This window comes from Ylistrum balloti, unplaced genomic scaffold (genome assembly GCF_031769215.1).
Source record: "Ylistrum balloti isolate Yb309-2 unplaced genomic scaffold, AGI_CSIRO_Ybal_v1 Utg372828, whole genome shotgun sequence".
Classification (NCBI taxonomy): Eukaryota; Metazoa; Mollusca; class Bivalvia; order Pectinida; family Pectinidae; genus Ylistrum; species Ylistrum balloti.
Genome location: NW_026783170.1, coordinates 1 through 15,665, shown reverse-complemented (window position 1 = coordinate 15,665; position 15,665 = coordinate 1). Strand labels below are relative to the sequence as shown.

General features: G+C 34.9%; 1 protein-coding gene across 1 annotated transcript; it reads left to right on the top strand.

Annotated features, from left to right (window-relative positions):
- The first annotated feature begins 1,712 nt into the window (after positions 1–1,712).
- On the top strand, positions 1,713–3,424 carry LOC132564800 (uncharacterized). The gene is given in 3 exon segments (XM_060229426.1): positions 1,713–2,117; positions 2,376–3,107; positions 3,209–3,424. Coding segments are annotated over 3 exon segments (1,353 nt in total).
- Positions 3,425–15,665: the final 12,241 nt, after the last annotated feature.

Sequence of the window (15,665 nt, the reverse complement as noted above, 5' to 3'; positions counted from 1 at the left end):
GCGCAGTTATGGTCCCATAATTATAAAACTTCTACTTAAGTGATGTACAGATTCACATTGAAGTAATTTGAAAAATATTCCAGCTAGGATTTGAATAGGGCATTGCAGTGATAAAAGGCATCGCTTAAGGGGTATGGTTTTCAATTTCATACAAATAAATCATATTACACATAATTAGATTTGATAACAAATATAGAACTGTTTGTCACAGTTTAGTTAAGTTTGATGTATTGCTTTTGTTCAGTAACAATGGTGAAAGACTTCCACTTGCTTGCCAAATGCTTTACTCCCGTCTGCAAGTGCCATCCAGAATGGGAACAAAAGGTCCCACTTGTGGGCTCACTTGTTTCCAAGATCTGACCCCAAGGCATTAAAGGCAATAATTATCAATCTTTTGTTCTGAACAAGAAGACAGTGACTGCCAAAAAAGAGGGGTCTGGTCAGGCGCAATTTTAGCAGATATGCCAGGGTTACTATAGTTTTCATTGGCCAAAAAATTGCTTAATAATCACAGAAGGAAAACTGAGACTTTAAAAAAAATGATTTTGGAAATTATGACAGTGCCATTTTCCTGTTTTAGCTTGAATATTGTTAAATGATGTTGCTTTGCTCCAATCAATTAAACTCCAGTATCAAACTTTTGTAATGTTGAGGGCCTCACAACGCAGCCACCCGTTTTGGTGATGTAATCAACTTTCAGCTGTACATGTGGTGCCATTAACAGCTTTCATTGTGGATCGAGTATGACTAGGTTAACAAGGTTGGGCTGCATTTATACCTTGATAGTAAATTTTGAAAGTTTTAGAATTTTTTTTTTTATTTTATGATTAAATGCAAGTGTATTTCAGACAACAAAATGTTGACACTATTGTTTCACAGAATGGTTTCTTCTTCATTTACTATATATCAAACTTGTATTAATGTTATTCAAGTGGTTTTCTAGTGATTTGGTGATGCCTCATCCCATTATATTTGACTATGTAAATCTCTGCAAGCAGTTCACTTTTGTTATGTCACATTGGAATTGTATGAATCAACTGTGACCTGATAAAAAAAGAGGTGGGGAGGGGTCATAATTTGACAGATGAGATTTTGAACAAAGACAAAGGCACTAGGTCTGTTGGCCTATGTTATTATGAAGTTGGGGCTGTAGTTAAATTTCGTTACCAGTTCCAGATCTTGGGGTTTGGGTCCGTTTCAGGAAAACGTATGGGTAAGGGGAAGGCACTTAATTCAGGTTAAGTAGGCCAGGGTGTTAAAAATTTGTTTCTCCTTCATATACCATTAACAAAAAAAAAAAAAAAAAACGAAATAACATCTATAGGTGGTTACTGAAATTTGAAATTTTGGTTTACATGTATTTAACTTTATATTCTATATTACAGTGGCTCTGAAAAAGAAACCAAACACTCTGCGTATGTGGCTGGAGGTTTTGAAATCGGCAGAACAAGGCAAGGATCAGATGAAAAAAAAACATAATGACTTAATAAGATACCATTGTTTTTAACTTAGTACAATAGATATGCTGTATATTATCTTACCAAGCATAAAATAGAATGTTTGGGGTTAAAAACCTTTTGAATTTTAGTGGTTTCAAATTTTGTAATTGTCATTCAAACTTTAAATCTACAGATGTTGTCGGACCAACTTCGCAGATGGAAAATGAAAGGAGTGATGACAAACCTTAAGATGTTGTCGGACCAACTTCGCAGATGGAAAAGGAAAGGAGTGATGACACACCTTCAGATGTTGAACAACCAATTCAGCAGATGGAAAATGAAAGGAGTGATGACAAACCTTCAGTTGTTGTCGGACCAACTTCGCAGATGGAAAAGGAAAGGAGTGATGACAAACCTTCAGATGTTGTCGGACCAACTTCGCAGATGGAAAAGGAAAGGAGTGATGACAAATCTACAGATGTTGACGGACCAACTCCGCAACCAGAAACAAGGGCATGTAATGACCAAAGTCTTTCAATCAAAAGTGATGATAACAGTTCTGGTAGTATTTCCATTGAAGATGATGAGAACGATTGTGATTTTGTTCTGGATAGTGCAGAGGACTCTGATATAGATATGGAGATGGAAAATGAAGAAAGTGATGACAAATTCACAGATGTTGACCGACGAAGGAAGTGATGAAAAATCAACAGATGTTGATCAACTAGCTTGTCAACCAGGAACATCGAAATCTAATGGCCCTAACCAACCAGATATGCTATCTAAAGCGATGGAGAATGATGATAATGATATGAACATTGGTTGCACTCATGACCTTGTTGCAGAAGATCTCATTGGAAGAAATCTTCATCTCGTGTTTGAAATAACTACCATTGTTGTTTTATATGCAAAACTTTATCAACTAATATCGTCAAGCATTTGCTCACGCATAAAGATAACCAGGAAACAGAACAGCTCAAGTCACTCCAGAATGCCAAGAGTAAGGAAGCTGTACGCAAACAAGCTTTACTAAGAAATAAAGGCGACGATCTTCACAATGTCGCTTTGAAGAATGCAGGGAAAGGAGAGTTGATCATTGCAAGGAAAAAAGGCACTTTCAAATTGGATGAATATGGACCTTGACCAAATTGTCTGCAATAGGTAAAAATAGAGTTTTTTAACAGTAAACACCAGAAAGTATGCCCAGCAAGAAGAGTAAGCGAGAAGCAGATGTCCAAAGGGGAAGCACTTGTGATATCTGTGTTAATTGGTGACATCAAAGAGGGTCCATCTAGTAAGCTACTGTCTGAGGTGTATCCGATAATGACTCGAGATGAAGTCACTGCAACAGCAAAAAGTGACTCGTTGATAGTCGCATTGGGTAATAATTGGTTTAGGCGAAATCAGGGGAATAAGTTGAAAAGGAAAACTTACACGTCTTCTAGAATGAGGGGTGCAGGAAGATTGCTTCAGAATTTGAGATCTTTGAGCCAAACAAATATGCCAATGACAAACTATATTGTTCCTGCTTTGTTTGATAAAATGTGTGAAGCTGCGCTTCAATGTGCAACATTGGAAAATGATGATGAGGAAGACTTAAAATCCCCTACAGATGCAATCAAGATAGGTCATGATGTTCGCAGGCTGGCCAACATTAAACTTGGAATTGCAATATGCACAGGGAATCAAGAAATGAAAAAAGAAGCTGAAGACTAAGTCTGATGAGGCTGGACTGGACAATGCGGGTTTCAGGACTTGCACATCTGAAGGTCAAGGAGAGGAAGTTGAACCAACCACAGAAATCTCTTTCAATCCCGGAAGACTTGTCAATGTTGGGAGGTAGGGTCATCCATCAACTCAAAGGCCTTGATTTGACAAAAAAGGGGGCTGTTTTCCACCGATATAGTCGGGCTGTAGTCTTGCTTCAGGCAAGGCTGATGACGTACAACAAAAGGAGATCTGGAGAATTGGAGGCTTTAAGGTAAAATACTAAGGCAATTCCAAAACTGTTCATTTTGGATAGGGGGGGGGGGGGGGGGGGGGGGGGGGGGTTAGAAACTCATACCCATTATCTATTAATAATTTTGGCAAGATTGGATTTAAATCCACCACACAAAACGTTTTAATACCAGTGTATGGAGGGTTAAAAGGGACATAATTTTAGTTTTAACAATTTCCCAAGTTTTAGGAATTTAAATAATTATTTGAATTATTTTATCATTTTTTTATTTGAATTATTTTTACATTGCGATTTGTGTTGATATTTTCATTTCTTATTTCAGCGTTATAGAGTTTTTGTGTCTGTACTTTAGCATTCTTAATAAATTTAAGATATTAGTCTTTTTTTTCCGGGGGCTTAAAATTTTGATTTGATATACCCTTTTATAGTTTCCAATTTGTAATTTGGATGCTTTTCTTTCCGATGTGGTTATTTCATTACGTTGAATTTCACAGTTGTGTTTCAGTTTTATTATGGTAATATACCTAAACATTTTGTATTCATATTCATATTTAACATCTATTATCTGAAATTGAAATAATTGCCCCCGAAGTTCGATTTTTGCCTCTAAATCCGCCAATAGAATAATGTCCCAAAAAACCCTTATGCATTTTTCAATCTTCATTCTATCACCAGGCGGCAGTAAAATCTAAACATTTAATAAAAATTACGGAGCGCTCCCTAACAACCACCGACTGGTAACTTCATATTATAATTATATAAAAATGGTTGAAGCAAATGCGTTATGCTAATTTGAAATATAATTATAACTATTAGGAAATTGTGCTTGTACCAATTACATGTTTTATTTTGAATAATTTTGACGTGCCGTTTTTACGACATCATCTGTTGGGACGTATATACGGAAGTGGTTAATCGGAACATATCAATCCCTATAATATGGATCATCTTGAGGTCCAGGTAAGACAAGAAATAGCAAACAGATTAGAGAATAACAGTACAAAACATTGATGGTGAATTGGAAAGAACAATTGATATATTGAATCAATTTTCGGCGATAGCATCGGTCGATATATCCGAAGTATTGGAACTGTATGATTTGCGGGAACACAATGACCATGGCCAGGACCAACATCAGTCTAGTACATATACAGCCTGTACAATAATTACACTAGAGCGTTGCCAAGGGAAAAGTGGTGCACCTTATTACAAAATTCCTTATGAAACACTAGTGTCGCTGTTGAAATACAACTTTAAACTAACAGACATTGCTTCTATGTTAGGTGTAAGTGTAAAAACTATTAGAAGGAGAATGTCAGAATATGGTTTACCGTCCATACGTAGCAAATATTCAGCCATGACGTGTGTGGAGCTGGAAGAGGAAGTAAGGAAGATCATCGACGAATTTCCGAACGTCGGATATAAAACTATAGCATCCATCCTCCAATCAAAGGGACACATTGTGCAGCAGTCAAAAGTAAGGGATTTGGTAAGAAAAGTGGATCCCCTGGGTACATTATTGAGAAGAATCCACCCTCCCCCCCACAAAACTACCTCAGCACCAGCCCCCATTTCCGCCCCACTCATTCAATCTTTTCTGTATCAGGCTCTGTACGATAAAGTCATTTGTGCAGTCCACACCATAAAAAATAACAGTCATGTTTATACCTCACTGTGTAAACTGCATTATATGATTTACTTGTTTTGGTCTTAAATCAAGAAAGTATTCATAATTGGAAACTGTATAAGCAAATCATCTTAAAAAAACAACTAGCATTTAAACCCTGGTCAAATAGTAGAATTGTATGTATACAGATATTCTGATAAATTTATTGACAGTGCATTAATGTAAAAAATGATTTCACAAGACTGTCTTCAGTTCAGGAGAGGGCATTTCAATTTTCTAAGTTGAAAAAAACTTGTGCCCAATATGTATTTTTTGCTTATGGACAATAAAAGATATGTTCAAACATCAAAAAGTTATGTTGATTAAAATCGTTCAGTGATATTTTTTGGCTATTAACTATTTTTGACCATTTAAAAGGCTATGAAAATAGATGTAAAAAGCTCACCCATACAATTTAAATTACAAAAAGTAATTGTAGTCTACATGTACAGCTGTAGATGTTTCTTTCATTTATCAAATTTAGATGGAGATTTGTGATTCATGGTGGCATCGATGGTTATTCCAGACTACCAGTATTTCTACAAGTAAACACAAATAACTGTGCAGAAACAGTGTTAGCTGCATTTTTGCATGCGGTCCAAGAATATGGAACTCCAGAAAAAGTAAGAACAGACAAGGGAGGAGAAAATGTCAAAGTGGCTGAGTATATGGTAACCCAGAAAGGACCCAAAAGCTTTATTGCAGGGAGAAGTGTCCACAATCAAAGGTAAAGAGTAAATAAATTACTGGGGTAGCAGGTCATGAGTATGAAGTCATTATATTAAAGAAAAAAGAGTCACTTTATGGAAGTATTAAAAGCAAAATAGTTGGGCATTAAAATAGGTACAACAGACAACAAAAGGATGTTCACATATTTTAATGGTTGGAGTTAAGAGCCCTGATTATATAACAGTAGAAATTTTTGGGAAAGTAAGCAGTGTGGTTTCACTAAAGGCTATTATTCTCTCTACCCTTTATAAGATGTTCTATCTAATAAAACTTGTTTATCAAAATAGGATTGAAAGATTTTGGAGAGAGCTGTGGCCAGGTGTTGTTGCACTTTACTATCAAATCTTTCATCATATGGAAATAGAATCTGTGTTAGATCCTGATGATGAGACCCATCTCCTAGCTCTTCATCTAGTATTTAAGTCCAGGATTCAGCAGCATTTGGATGTCTTCAGAGATTCCTTCTGTCGGAGACCTATTCAAACAGAGGGAAATCAAACGCCTCTTCAGCTGTGGATCAGAGGACAAATACTGGATCCGTCATGGTATCAAAGTGAGGTAAAAATCAGTTATAATAGATAACCTGAATGTATCACAAGCATGAAACTGTAGCCAACTAGCTTCATCAAGAGTTTTGTGGATATAATTTTAAAATTAAAGGGAACCAGCAGATATTAGCATTAAATCTTTAATCTGAAAGGAAATACAGAGTAACCTAACCCCCACCCCCGTTGTGTGACCATGTGACATTTGAAAAAAAATATGGAGTTGTCTTCTCCTGCTGCTATGTGAATTGTTCACCGATGTTTGCCGACATCTATTATACATGGAATACTTTAAATTGAAACCATACTTGGAGATGTTATTGTTTCAGATCACTTAATTAAACTTTCATGAGAGCATTTCAAATTCAGAGTTATGGCCCTTTCAAATATTTGACTATTTGATTGACAGGGGACTTGCACTGAATTATTCAGGAATCAGAATACTGTTAAGTGTGTCCTATTCTTATTACAGAATGATCAATTGAACTTTGGAATTGACTATGATGGTCCAGTGCCAGACCATGTTGATCCTGACTGCATGGAAATACCGCCAACACCAACATTTCCTATAATGGAGGAACACCATTAGACAATATCTGAAATTACTCACAGAAACTCATGGTGTTTTGGGATAGATCTTTTCCAGGAAATGGTCCAACTCCTGAGAAGCTTTCAGTAGGCATAAATAAGTCATGGATTATTACATGGTTGATTAATCTCCTCTAAACTTTTGTAAAATTTTATGTCCATCACATGATTTATTACTCCCCCACCGGGAACTTAAGGGGGGCTGTAGTTTGCGTCAATTCTGTCTGTCCCTATACTACAGTAAAACACGCTTACAAGAAACTCGCTTACAATGAATTCAGTGATTTTGTAAGTCCCCTTAGGTGTCTTTATATGAAAATCTAAAGTGTATAATGAATTATGCTTATAACAAACTAAAAATCATGGTCCCCAGAGATTTGTTATAACCGTGTTTTACATAGTATTTCATACTGAAAACTTGGCATGTGGGCACACCATGGTAAAATGGTGTGTCTGGTACCAAAAGTAGGACACTGTGACCTTGATTGTGACCTTGTACCTCTGTAAAGAAAATCCTTGTTCGAGATCCAACTCCTATACCATTTCATAATGGAACTTCACAATTGGTATGTAGGTGCACCATGGTGAGACGGTTTGTCGTGTACCAAAAGTAGGCCATTGTGACCTTAACTTTGACCTATGTGGAAGAAAGAGCATGTCCAGGCTCATACGTTTTCATACTGGAAATTCAAACCTGGCATGTGGGTGCACCATGGTAAGAAAGTACACATGTATATGACACATACCAAAAGTTGGTCACTGTGACCTTGACTTTGACCTCGATCAAGGTATGCCCGGTGGGGGACGTAATTCTTCAAATCTTGTTTTCCATTTAATTATTATTGCTTCAAAAGAAATATGATGTTAAAAGCAATGCATACCAAATAGATGACAACACACAAAGAAGTTGATGAAATCATTTTAATAACAGTTAATGCATATGAAAATTTCTTTCAAAACTGTACATTTAATTTTCCTGTAAGAATAAATGCCATTTTGTTATTATACATTGTTTCCTGTTTTTTTTTCACCTCTAATACTGAAAAATGTTACTGACCCGTTTCATTAAACCTGCTCCTTGAAAAATAACTTAGTTTTCTATATGGTAACATTAATTGCACTTCCTATATTTACGAATTTTACCAAACTCAACATGTTATTCTATGGAATTTCAAGTTAGGTTTAAAAATAAATGCACAATATTGTATTATTGAGAAACTATTGATGAAGGAGGAAATGATGTTCACTGCCTTTAAAAGTGATCTGAACCAAGAAAATGAATTCCTGTAGATGCAGGCAGTGGTTTTAGTAATGATAAATAATCCTATTATCTGGAAATTATGATTGATTTTTTATAGACATTTACTTATTTACATCATTTGGATTTTGCATCAGACACTGTGTATTGTACTTGACATTTCCAAAACTGTTTCTTCAAAAGAAATTTCAATGTGTTTAATGTCCAACATTTAATGTGAGAACAGGTACATTTAGTTTTGCAACCAGGAACTGAGATAGGTCAGACAACTTATTGTTTGACCCAAAACACATTCTACTTTTTAGCAATCATGATCTTTGTCTGGGACATACAAACATTGCATCTGGTTTTCTTAAAAACATTAAGTTGACAAATATAGCAGGGTTATTTTCGACATAATTCCAACTTGCTATTCTAACTTACCATATCTTATTTTTCCATTTTCTTTGTTCAGTTTTTATAATTGTACATTTCGTAGGAAACAAACTATGTTAGATAAAATTGATATTATATTTAATATTGGAAAACAATAAAGCTAAAGATTTTAAAATGCAATCGTATATATACAACTCTGTATAAACAGGTGAGAAACAAATACAGTTAGTAATACACACACAAAAATAAAATTTATAAAATGTAAAATATTGGATATAAATGTTATAATAGACTGAGAATTTCGAATTTTATATGAAAAGCTAAAATGATTATTTAACATAACTGATGCAAAAAATATATAATTCGCGAGAAATAAAATAGAAATAAAAAGTGGAAAGTTGTAATTAGAAATGAAAAATGAAATAAGAAAATAAGAATGAAAATTTTATGTTGGAATTATGTCCCTTTTAACCCTCCATACCAGTGCTCCCCACCATTCACATTTGGGTGATTCTGAATGTTTCACTGGCTTCTTTGAAGTGGGGGAATTGCTCTTCTAAAAATGTTGAAATGAACATTTTTGTAATGGAATTTGCAATCAATGAAATTTAGAAATTGGATAATATACAGAAAAGTCAAAGAAGTGAAGCAGATTTTCATTGCAGTGATGTGATTTTTACATCTCTCAGTACTAATGAGGGTATATTTTTTATTTGCCAAATGTTGGTTCTGTTTGAATGATGTTCATGATTACATACAGATGTCCATATTATAGTTTACACGAAACAATAGTAACAGAATATGATTATTGATTGAACATATGAAAATGAAAAATCACGAAATAGTTAAAGTAAAACTGCAATCAACAAAATTATAAAACCCCTAAGAAATTGAACATGTTATCGACATTTGAAATCAATGACAATGGAAAGTGAACAACATGGAAATTGCTTATATTTGCAATCAATGAAATTTGGAAATTAGATCATATTGAAAAGTCAAAGAAATGAAGCAGATTTTCATTGCAATGTGATTTTTTTTTACATCTCTCAGTAAAAATGATTAAAACTTGTGTATTTGAAGCAATGGTTTTTATCTATTATTATTTTTTTTTTTCCAAATGTTTTTACTTGAAAGCAGATGATGTCCACTTACAGTTGTTCATTTGTCAGTGTATATAAAACAATATGCAGGATATAATTAGTGATTGAATAAGTTAAACTGAATGTGAAGGATGCCAGCTTCTGATGTTTCCTCTTGGGTTTCTTCATATGTGTTTCTTTTTCCTGAGAAAGTGGAAAATGAGAGGAATAAATATATATTTACTTTGTTAGGTGAAGTAATATGCAAATGTTTATACAGTAGGGGTCTAGGACTTTGCAATTCAGTTTAGTTATAACTTGATGTAATCTTTATAATATACACTTGGTTATGAATACTAGATTTTGAATGAAATCGGATGCATTCTGAAGACTTTGCAATAAACCATTGAATCTTTCATTTTTGGTTATCAACATTTGTTTTAATTGTTGTTCACCACAAAGATAAGACCCTTACTTTATGTAATCTTTAACAAAAATGGCAAACTTAATTTTTTTACCACACACAGTGCATTTTTTTGGAATGGAATATGTATTTTAGTCTGAACTAAAGATTTAAGTACACATTGCAAAGACTGAAAAAGCCTGCTTATACTTGCTTCAAGTTTTCAAGTTTGTAAAAGCAGTGATATGCTCATAAATATTGTAGTTGAAAATGTACCTGGTAAGCATTTTCAAAGTTCTCCCAAAATATATGAAGGCATGTCAAAGTTTTATTAAACAGGGAAAAACAACACTTTAGTTTGAACTTTTAATTAGCTTAGTGTCTTGTAGTACGGTAAACCTTCAGTAACTTAATATAAAAACAAGTTTTTAATATCAGATTACGTCCATGTTCATTGAATATTAGACCCAACTCAGGGCTGCAATATGCATTTAATTTTTAGGTCATCTGACCCGAAGGGTCCGATGACCTATAGTCATCATGCTTCGTCCGTCGTCGTCCACCGTGCGCCGTCCGTAAACTTTTCATTCAAACGACTTCTTCTCAATAATTGGAAGGCCCAGGCAACTAATATTTGGCCTGTAGCTTGCTTTGATGAAGCCCTACCAAGTTTGTTAAAAAGAATGACCTTGACCTTCATTCAAGGTCACAGGGGTCAAATGTCATAAAATCTTCAAACGACTTCTCAATAACTGGAGGGCCCAGGCAACTAATATTTAGCCTGTAGCTTGCTTTGATGAAACCCTACCAAGTTTGTTCAAATGAATGACCTTGACCTTCATTCAAGGTCACAGGGGTCAAATGTCTTTAAATCTTCAAAGGACTTCTCAGTAATCAAAAGGCCCAGGCAACTAAAATAAGGCCTGTAGCATGCTGGGATGAAGAACTACCAAGTTTGTTCAAATGAATGACCTTGATTTTTATTCAAGGTCCTAGAGGTCACACGCTTAAAATCTTCAAACGACTTCTTCTCAATAACCGGAGGGCCCATGCAACTAATATTTAGCCTGTAGCTTGCTTTGATGAAGGGTTACCAAGTTTGTCAAATGAATGACAGTGACCTTCATTCAAGGTCACAGGTGTCAAATGTCTTAAAATCTTCAAACAACTTTTTGTCAATAACCAAAAGGCTTAGGCAACTAATATTGGGCCTGAAGCATGCTGGGGTGAAGGGCTACCAAGTTTGTTCAAATGAATGACCTTGACCTTCATTCCAGGTTACAGGAGTCAAATGTCGTAAAATCTTCAAATGACTTCTTCTCAATAATCGGAAGGCCCAGGCAACTAATATTAGGCCTGTAGCATGCTGGGATGAAGGGCTACCAAGTTTTATTCAAGGTCACAGAGGTCAAATGTGTTAAAGTCTTCAAACGATTTGTTCTCAATAATCAAAAGGCTCAGGCAACTAATATTGGGCCTTTAGTATGTTGGGATGAGATTTCACACATTTCTTCTGAATAATTAAAAGGCCCATGGTGCAGATATTTATCCTGTAGAATACTTTGAAGAAGGTCTACCAAATTTGATAAAAGAAATGACATTTGTCCATTTACAAGGTCATAGGGGTCAAAAATATATTCAAAACCTCAACAAACTTCTAAATAACCAGAAGGCCCAGGGTGCAGATATTGGGCCTGTAGGATGTTGCGATGAATGTTTAAGTGAATTACATTGATCCTTTTTTCTATGTAACAGGGATCAAATGTGTAAAACAATTAAGAAATTTGTTCAGACTAACCAAAATGCAGAGGGTGCTGACATTTGGCCTGTAGCGTGCTGTGGTGAAGGCTACCAAGTTTGTTCTGTTATATAATGTTTCACCACTTACATTGTCACAGCGGTCAATTGTGTATTAACAAAATCCTCAAATTATGTCTTAAGGTAACTGCAATTAGCTTTGCATCCTGTTGTATTACAAATCAAACAAATCAATGTTTGCTATAAAAAATACTAGATCAGCAACTTGTATTTTTGATAGAGAGTCTTACTGTAGTTAAGTTTGTCAAACAACCCTGCAATCTAATCTTGATGAACGATTCGGCATGTCTTGATGGCGGTCATTTTGTTTTATCCAAAAATTAATCATGCCATCATATTCTTTATGTGAGACATCCATTATGTAATGATTTTCATTGATATCAAACAATAATTTAATTTTGACATGAGTTATCTCCCTTAGGGACCATTTTTCTTATAGTAAAAATCGGAAAATAAACTTGTTTGTGCACCACCTGACATACAGGAACCTCCATGTAATGTTAAATGGAAATCTGCTGAACAGTTTTCAAGAAATGTGTCAGAAAATCCATAAATGGAAGACAATGGAATAAATAATAACAAGAGATAGGGTAACTAAAAAGTACCTTCACTTCAATTGAGGGACTGAATTACCACTACATACTCAGTATTCTATGTTGTCGATAATATAAAATTTATTCTGGTGATTCATTCTTCGTGTTATATAATAAGTTCGTCTAAGCTTGCAGGTAATTTTAGATTCCTGCTGCTTTTTGTCGGTTTCGGTTGTGTGTCGGTTAATAGTCACACCCACCGGAAGTTTGGTCCTAATATTGCCTTCTGGGATACCGCAGGTAAGATGGCGGATGAAAGTTTAGAGCAGAACGAAATTAGTTATTGTTCATTTTTAAGTTTATTTTAGTTGACAATTACCATTTATTTACTTAAAATAATATTTCATTTAGATTGATGACTGAATTATAATTTTTTTATCTGATAACAATCCACTATACACACGGCTGTGAGCAGCTCTTTACACATACGTACTAGTACCATTTTAGGCCTTACCACATCATGACACATGGTGCTCGCGATCGGTATCAAATTCAGAGCTGGGGATAAATCCAAAAAAAGTTGAAGTGCAATCTTGTAGTTTTTGTTGAAAATTAATAGTAAATCAAATAGAAAACATTCTTTGCCAGCCTCCTAGCTCATTCGCGGATTACGGGTTTGTTGACGACGACAGCTGTAAGTTTAAGTTTGTTACCGCTATTTCTGGGAAAGTACTGGATGGATCTTTCTCAAATTTCATATGCAGGTTCACTTTGGTTTCTAGTTGTGCATTGCACAATGTTTGGACTGATCTGAATTCAAGATGGCTGACAGGTAGCCATCTTATATTTTGAAAATTTAAGTTTGTTATCGCTATTATTGGGAAATTTCTGGATGGATCTTTCTCAAATTTCAGGTTCCCCTTGGTTCCTAGTTGTGCATTGTACATTTTTTGGACTGATCCAAATTCAAGATGGCCGACAGGTGGACATCTTGGATTTTGAAGGTAAAAGTTTGTTACCGCTATTTCTGGGAAAGTTCTGGATGGATCTTTCTCGAACTTTATATGCAGGTTCCCCATGGTCCTCAGCTGTGCATTCTACTTTTTGAACATATCCAAAATAAGAATAGTTGGCCATCTTGGATTTTTGGAATTAAAGTTTGTTATCGCTATTTCTCTGAAAGGGCTGAATGGATCTTTCTTAAATTTCATATAAAGGTTCTCCTTGGTCCTTAGTTGTGCATTGTATTTTTTTGGACTAATCCAAAGTCAAGATGGCCGACAAGCAGCCATCTTGGATTATGAAAGAATAAGACAACAAATGAACGGAAAAGAACTTGACTATCAAAGTTCAAACAATGTACCTCCAATGGTGGGCGCCAAGATCCCTCTGGGATCTCTTGTTATTATACCCCCCTGCAATGGATATAAAGGGTATACACATACATGAGAATAAAGTTGTTTGTCCATTTGTCTATAGACATATCTAATCAGTACAACTCGTAAAGTTATGTCTGAAACTTCACAGGAATGTTAGAATCATGGGAAGTTTTCTAGGACTATTAAAAAAAAGAATGGGAAGTTTTCTAGGACAATTAAAAAAAAGAATGGTCAGTGTCCTTTTGATAACCTTTAGATATAAATATACTCAAATTTTGATGAGAATAATTTGAGGGAAGAGTTTACTGTATTGGGATGATATTTTACATCTTAAAATTGGCAAATGTACCGGTAATTTTATGAAGTGCTTTACGGAGAGGAATATAATATAGCAGCATTTAAATATCAATATCCGTGTTAAAGATCCATAATTTCAAATCTGCTATAGATCAGGACAATTGCTTGTATGCAGTTAAAATTTACCCTTATGTTAGAAAATTATATTTAATTAAATTGTGAACTAAATAATTGTAACATGTTCAGGGATTTGAGGTTAGCTTCAAATAATAATATCCCCTTAACTATTGCTTCACTATTTCAAGCATCTTGGCAGACTTACTCATTTGTACATTTCTTGTCATTTCAGATAAAGAAGATGCCCCGTAGACGTTTCTGGAAGAAGTCGTTGGCGAAGAAGACGCAGGACGTTTTACACACTGACATGACTGAGGATACTGGCCTCGATAAAAACAGTGTAAAAGCAGATCTGATGATTGACTTGACTGAGGATACTGGCCTCAGTAAAAACAGTGTAAAAGCAGACCTGATGATTGATTTGACTGAGGATACTGGCCTTGGTAAAAACAGTGTAAAAGCAGACCTAACGTTTGACGTGACTGAGGATACTGGCCTCGGTAAAAGCAGACTGTGAGGATACTGCCCTCCTTAAAACAGTAAAAGCACACCTTGTAACAATCTGTGACAATCCCAACAATTTCTGTGACAATCCAAACAATCAGCAAACAAACTGTGAAAAATTGAACATTGAGAAAACAATCTGTGAGAAATCAAACCTTGAGAAAACACGCCATGAAGATACTGTCGTCCTTAAAACAAACCTTGAACAATCTGTTGTGAAATCTGTTGAGCAAAACTTTCAGCAAATTATTGAGAGAAAAATCAAGCAAACTATTGACCAATCTGTTGAGCAAACAAACATTGACCAGTCTGTTGAGCAAACAAACATTGACCAAACAAACTGTGAAATGAATATGCTTGAAAATTGCTCGGAGACAATGACATTAATCAACTTGGAAACTGAAAATATAATTGAAAAAAACCCTAACACAATGCATGGAAATATAAGCAAAGTTGAAACCAAATTAAACACCATAACCCAAATAAGTATGTTGAACACCAAAACTGAAGATGAGAAAACCAGTAGAAAGCAATATACTGAAAAATCTGATCAGGCTTTCTTTGAGAAAAACACTGAACCAGTGCTGGATATCCCCATTCAAAAAAAGTTCTTGAGAACAAAAAAATGCACAAAAATCAGAATGTTGTGATATAAAAATTTCCAAAGACATCAGAAGAAACAAAGAGAGAAAATCACTTTACAATATTATGCTAATTACTGCCAAGTATGATCGGTTACGAAGAAAGAAGGCAAAAGAAAGTGTTCTGAAACCAGCAAAAAACTCTAGTCGAAAAAGGATTGTTAAGAAACCACTTTATAACATCTTGCTTATTACTGCTAAATCAGATAGGAAAAAAAGAAAAATTGGGACAGATGAAAAAGAAGACAAATACATTAAACAAGTTCAAGAAAAGTCAACTTTGACAAAAACACAGCAACTAAAAAAATACATGCAAAAAAAGCTTATACAA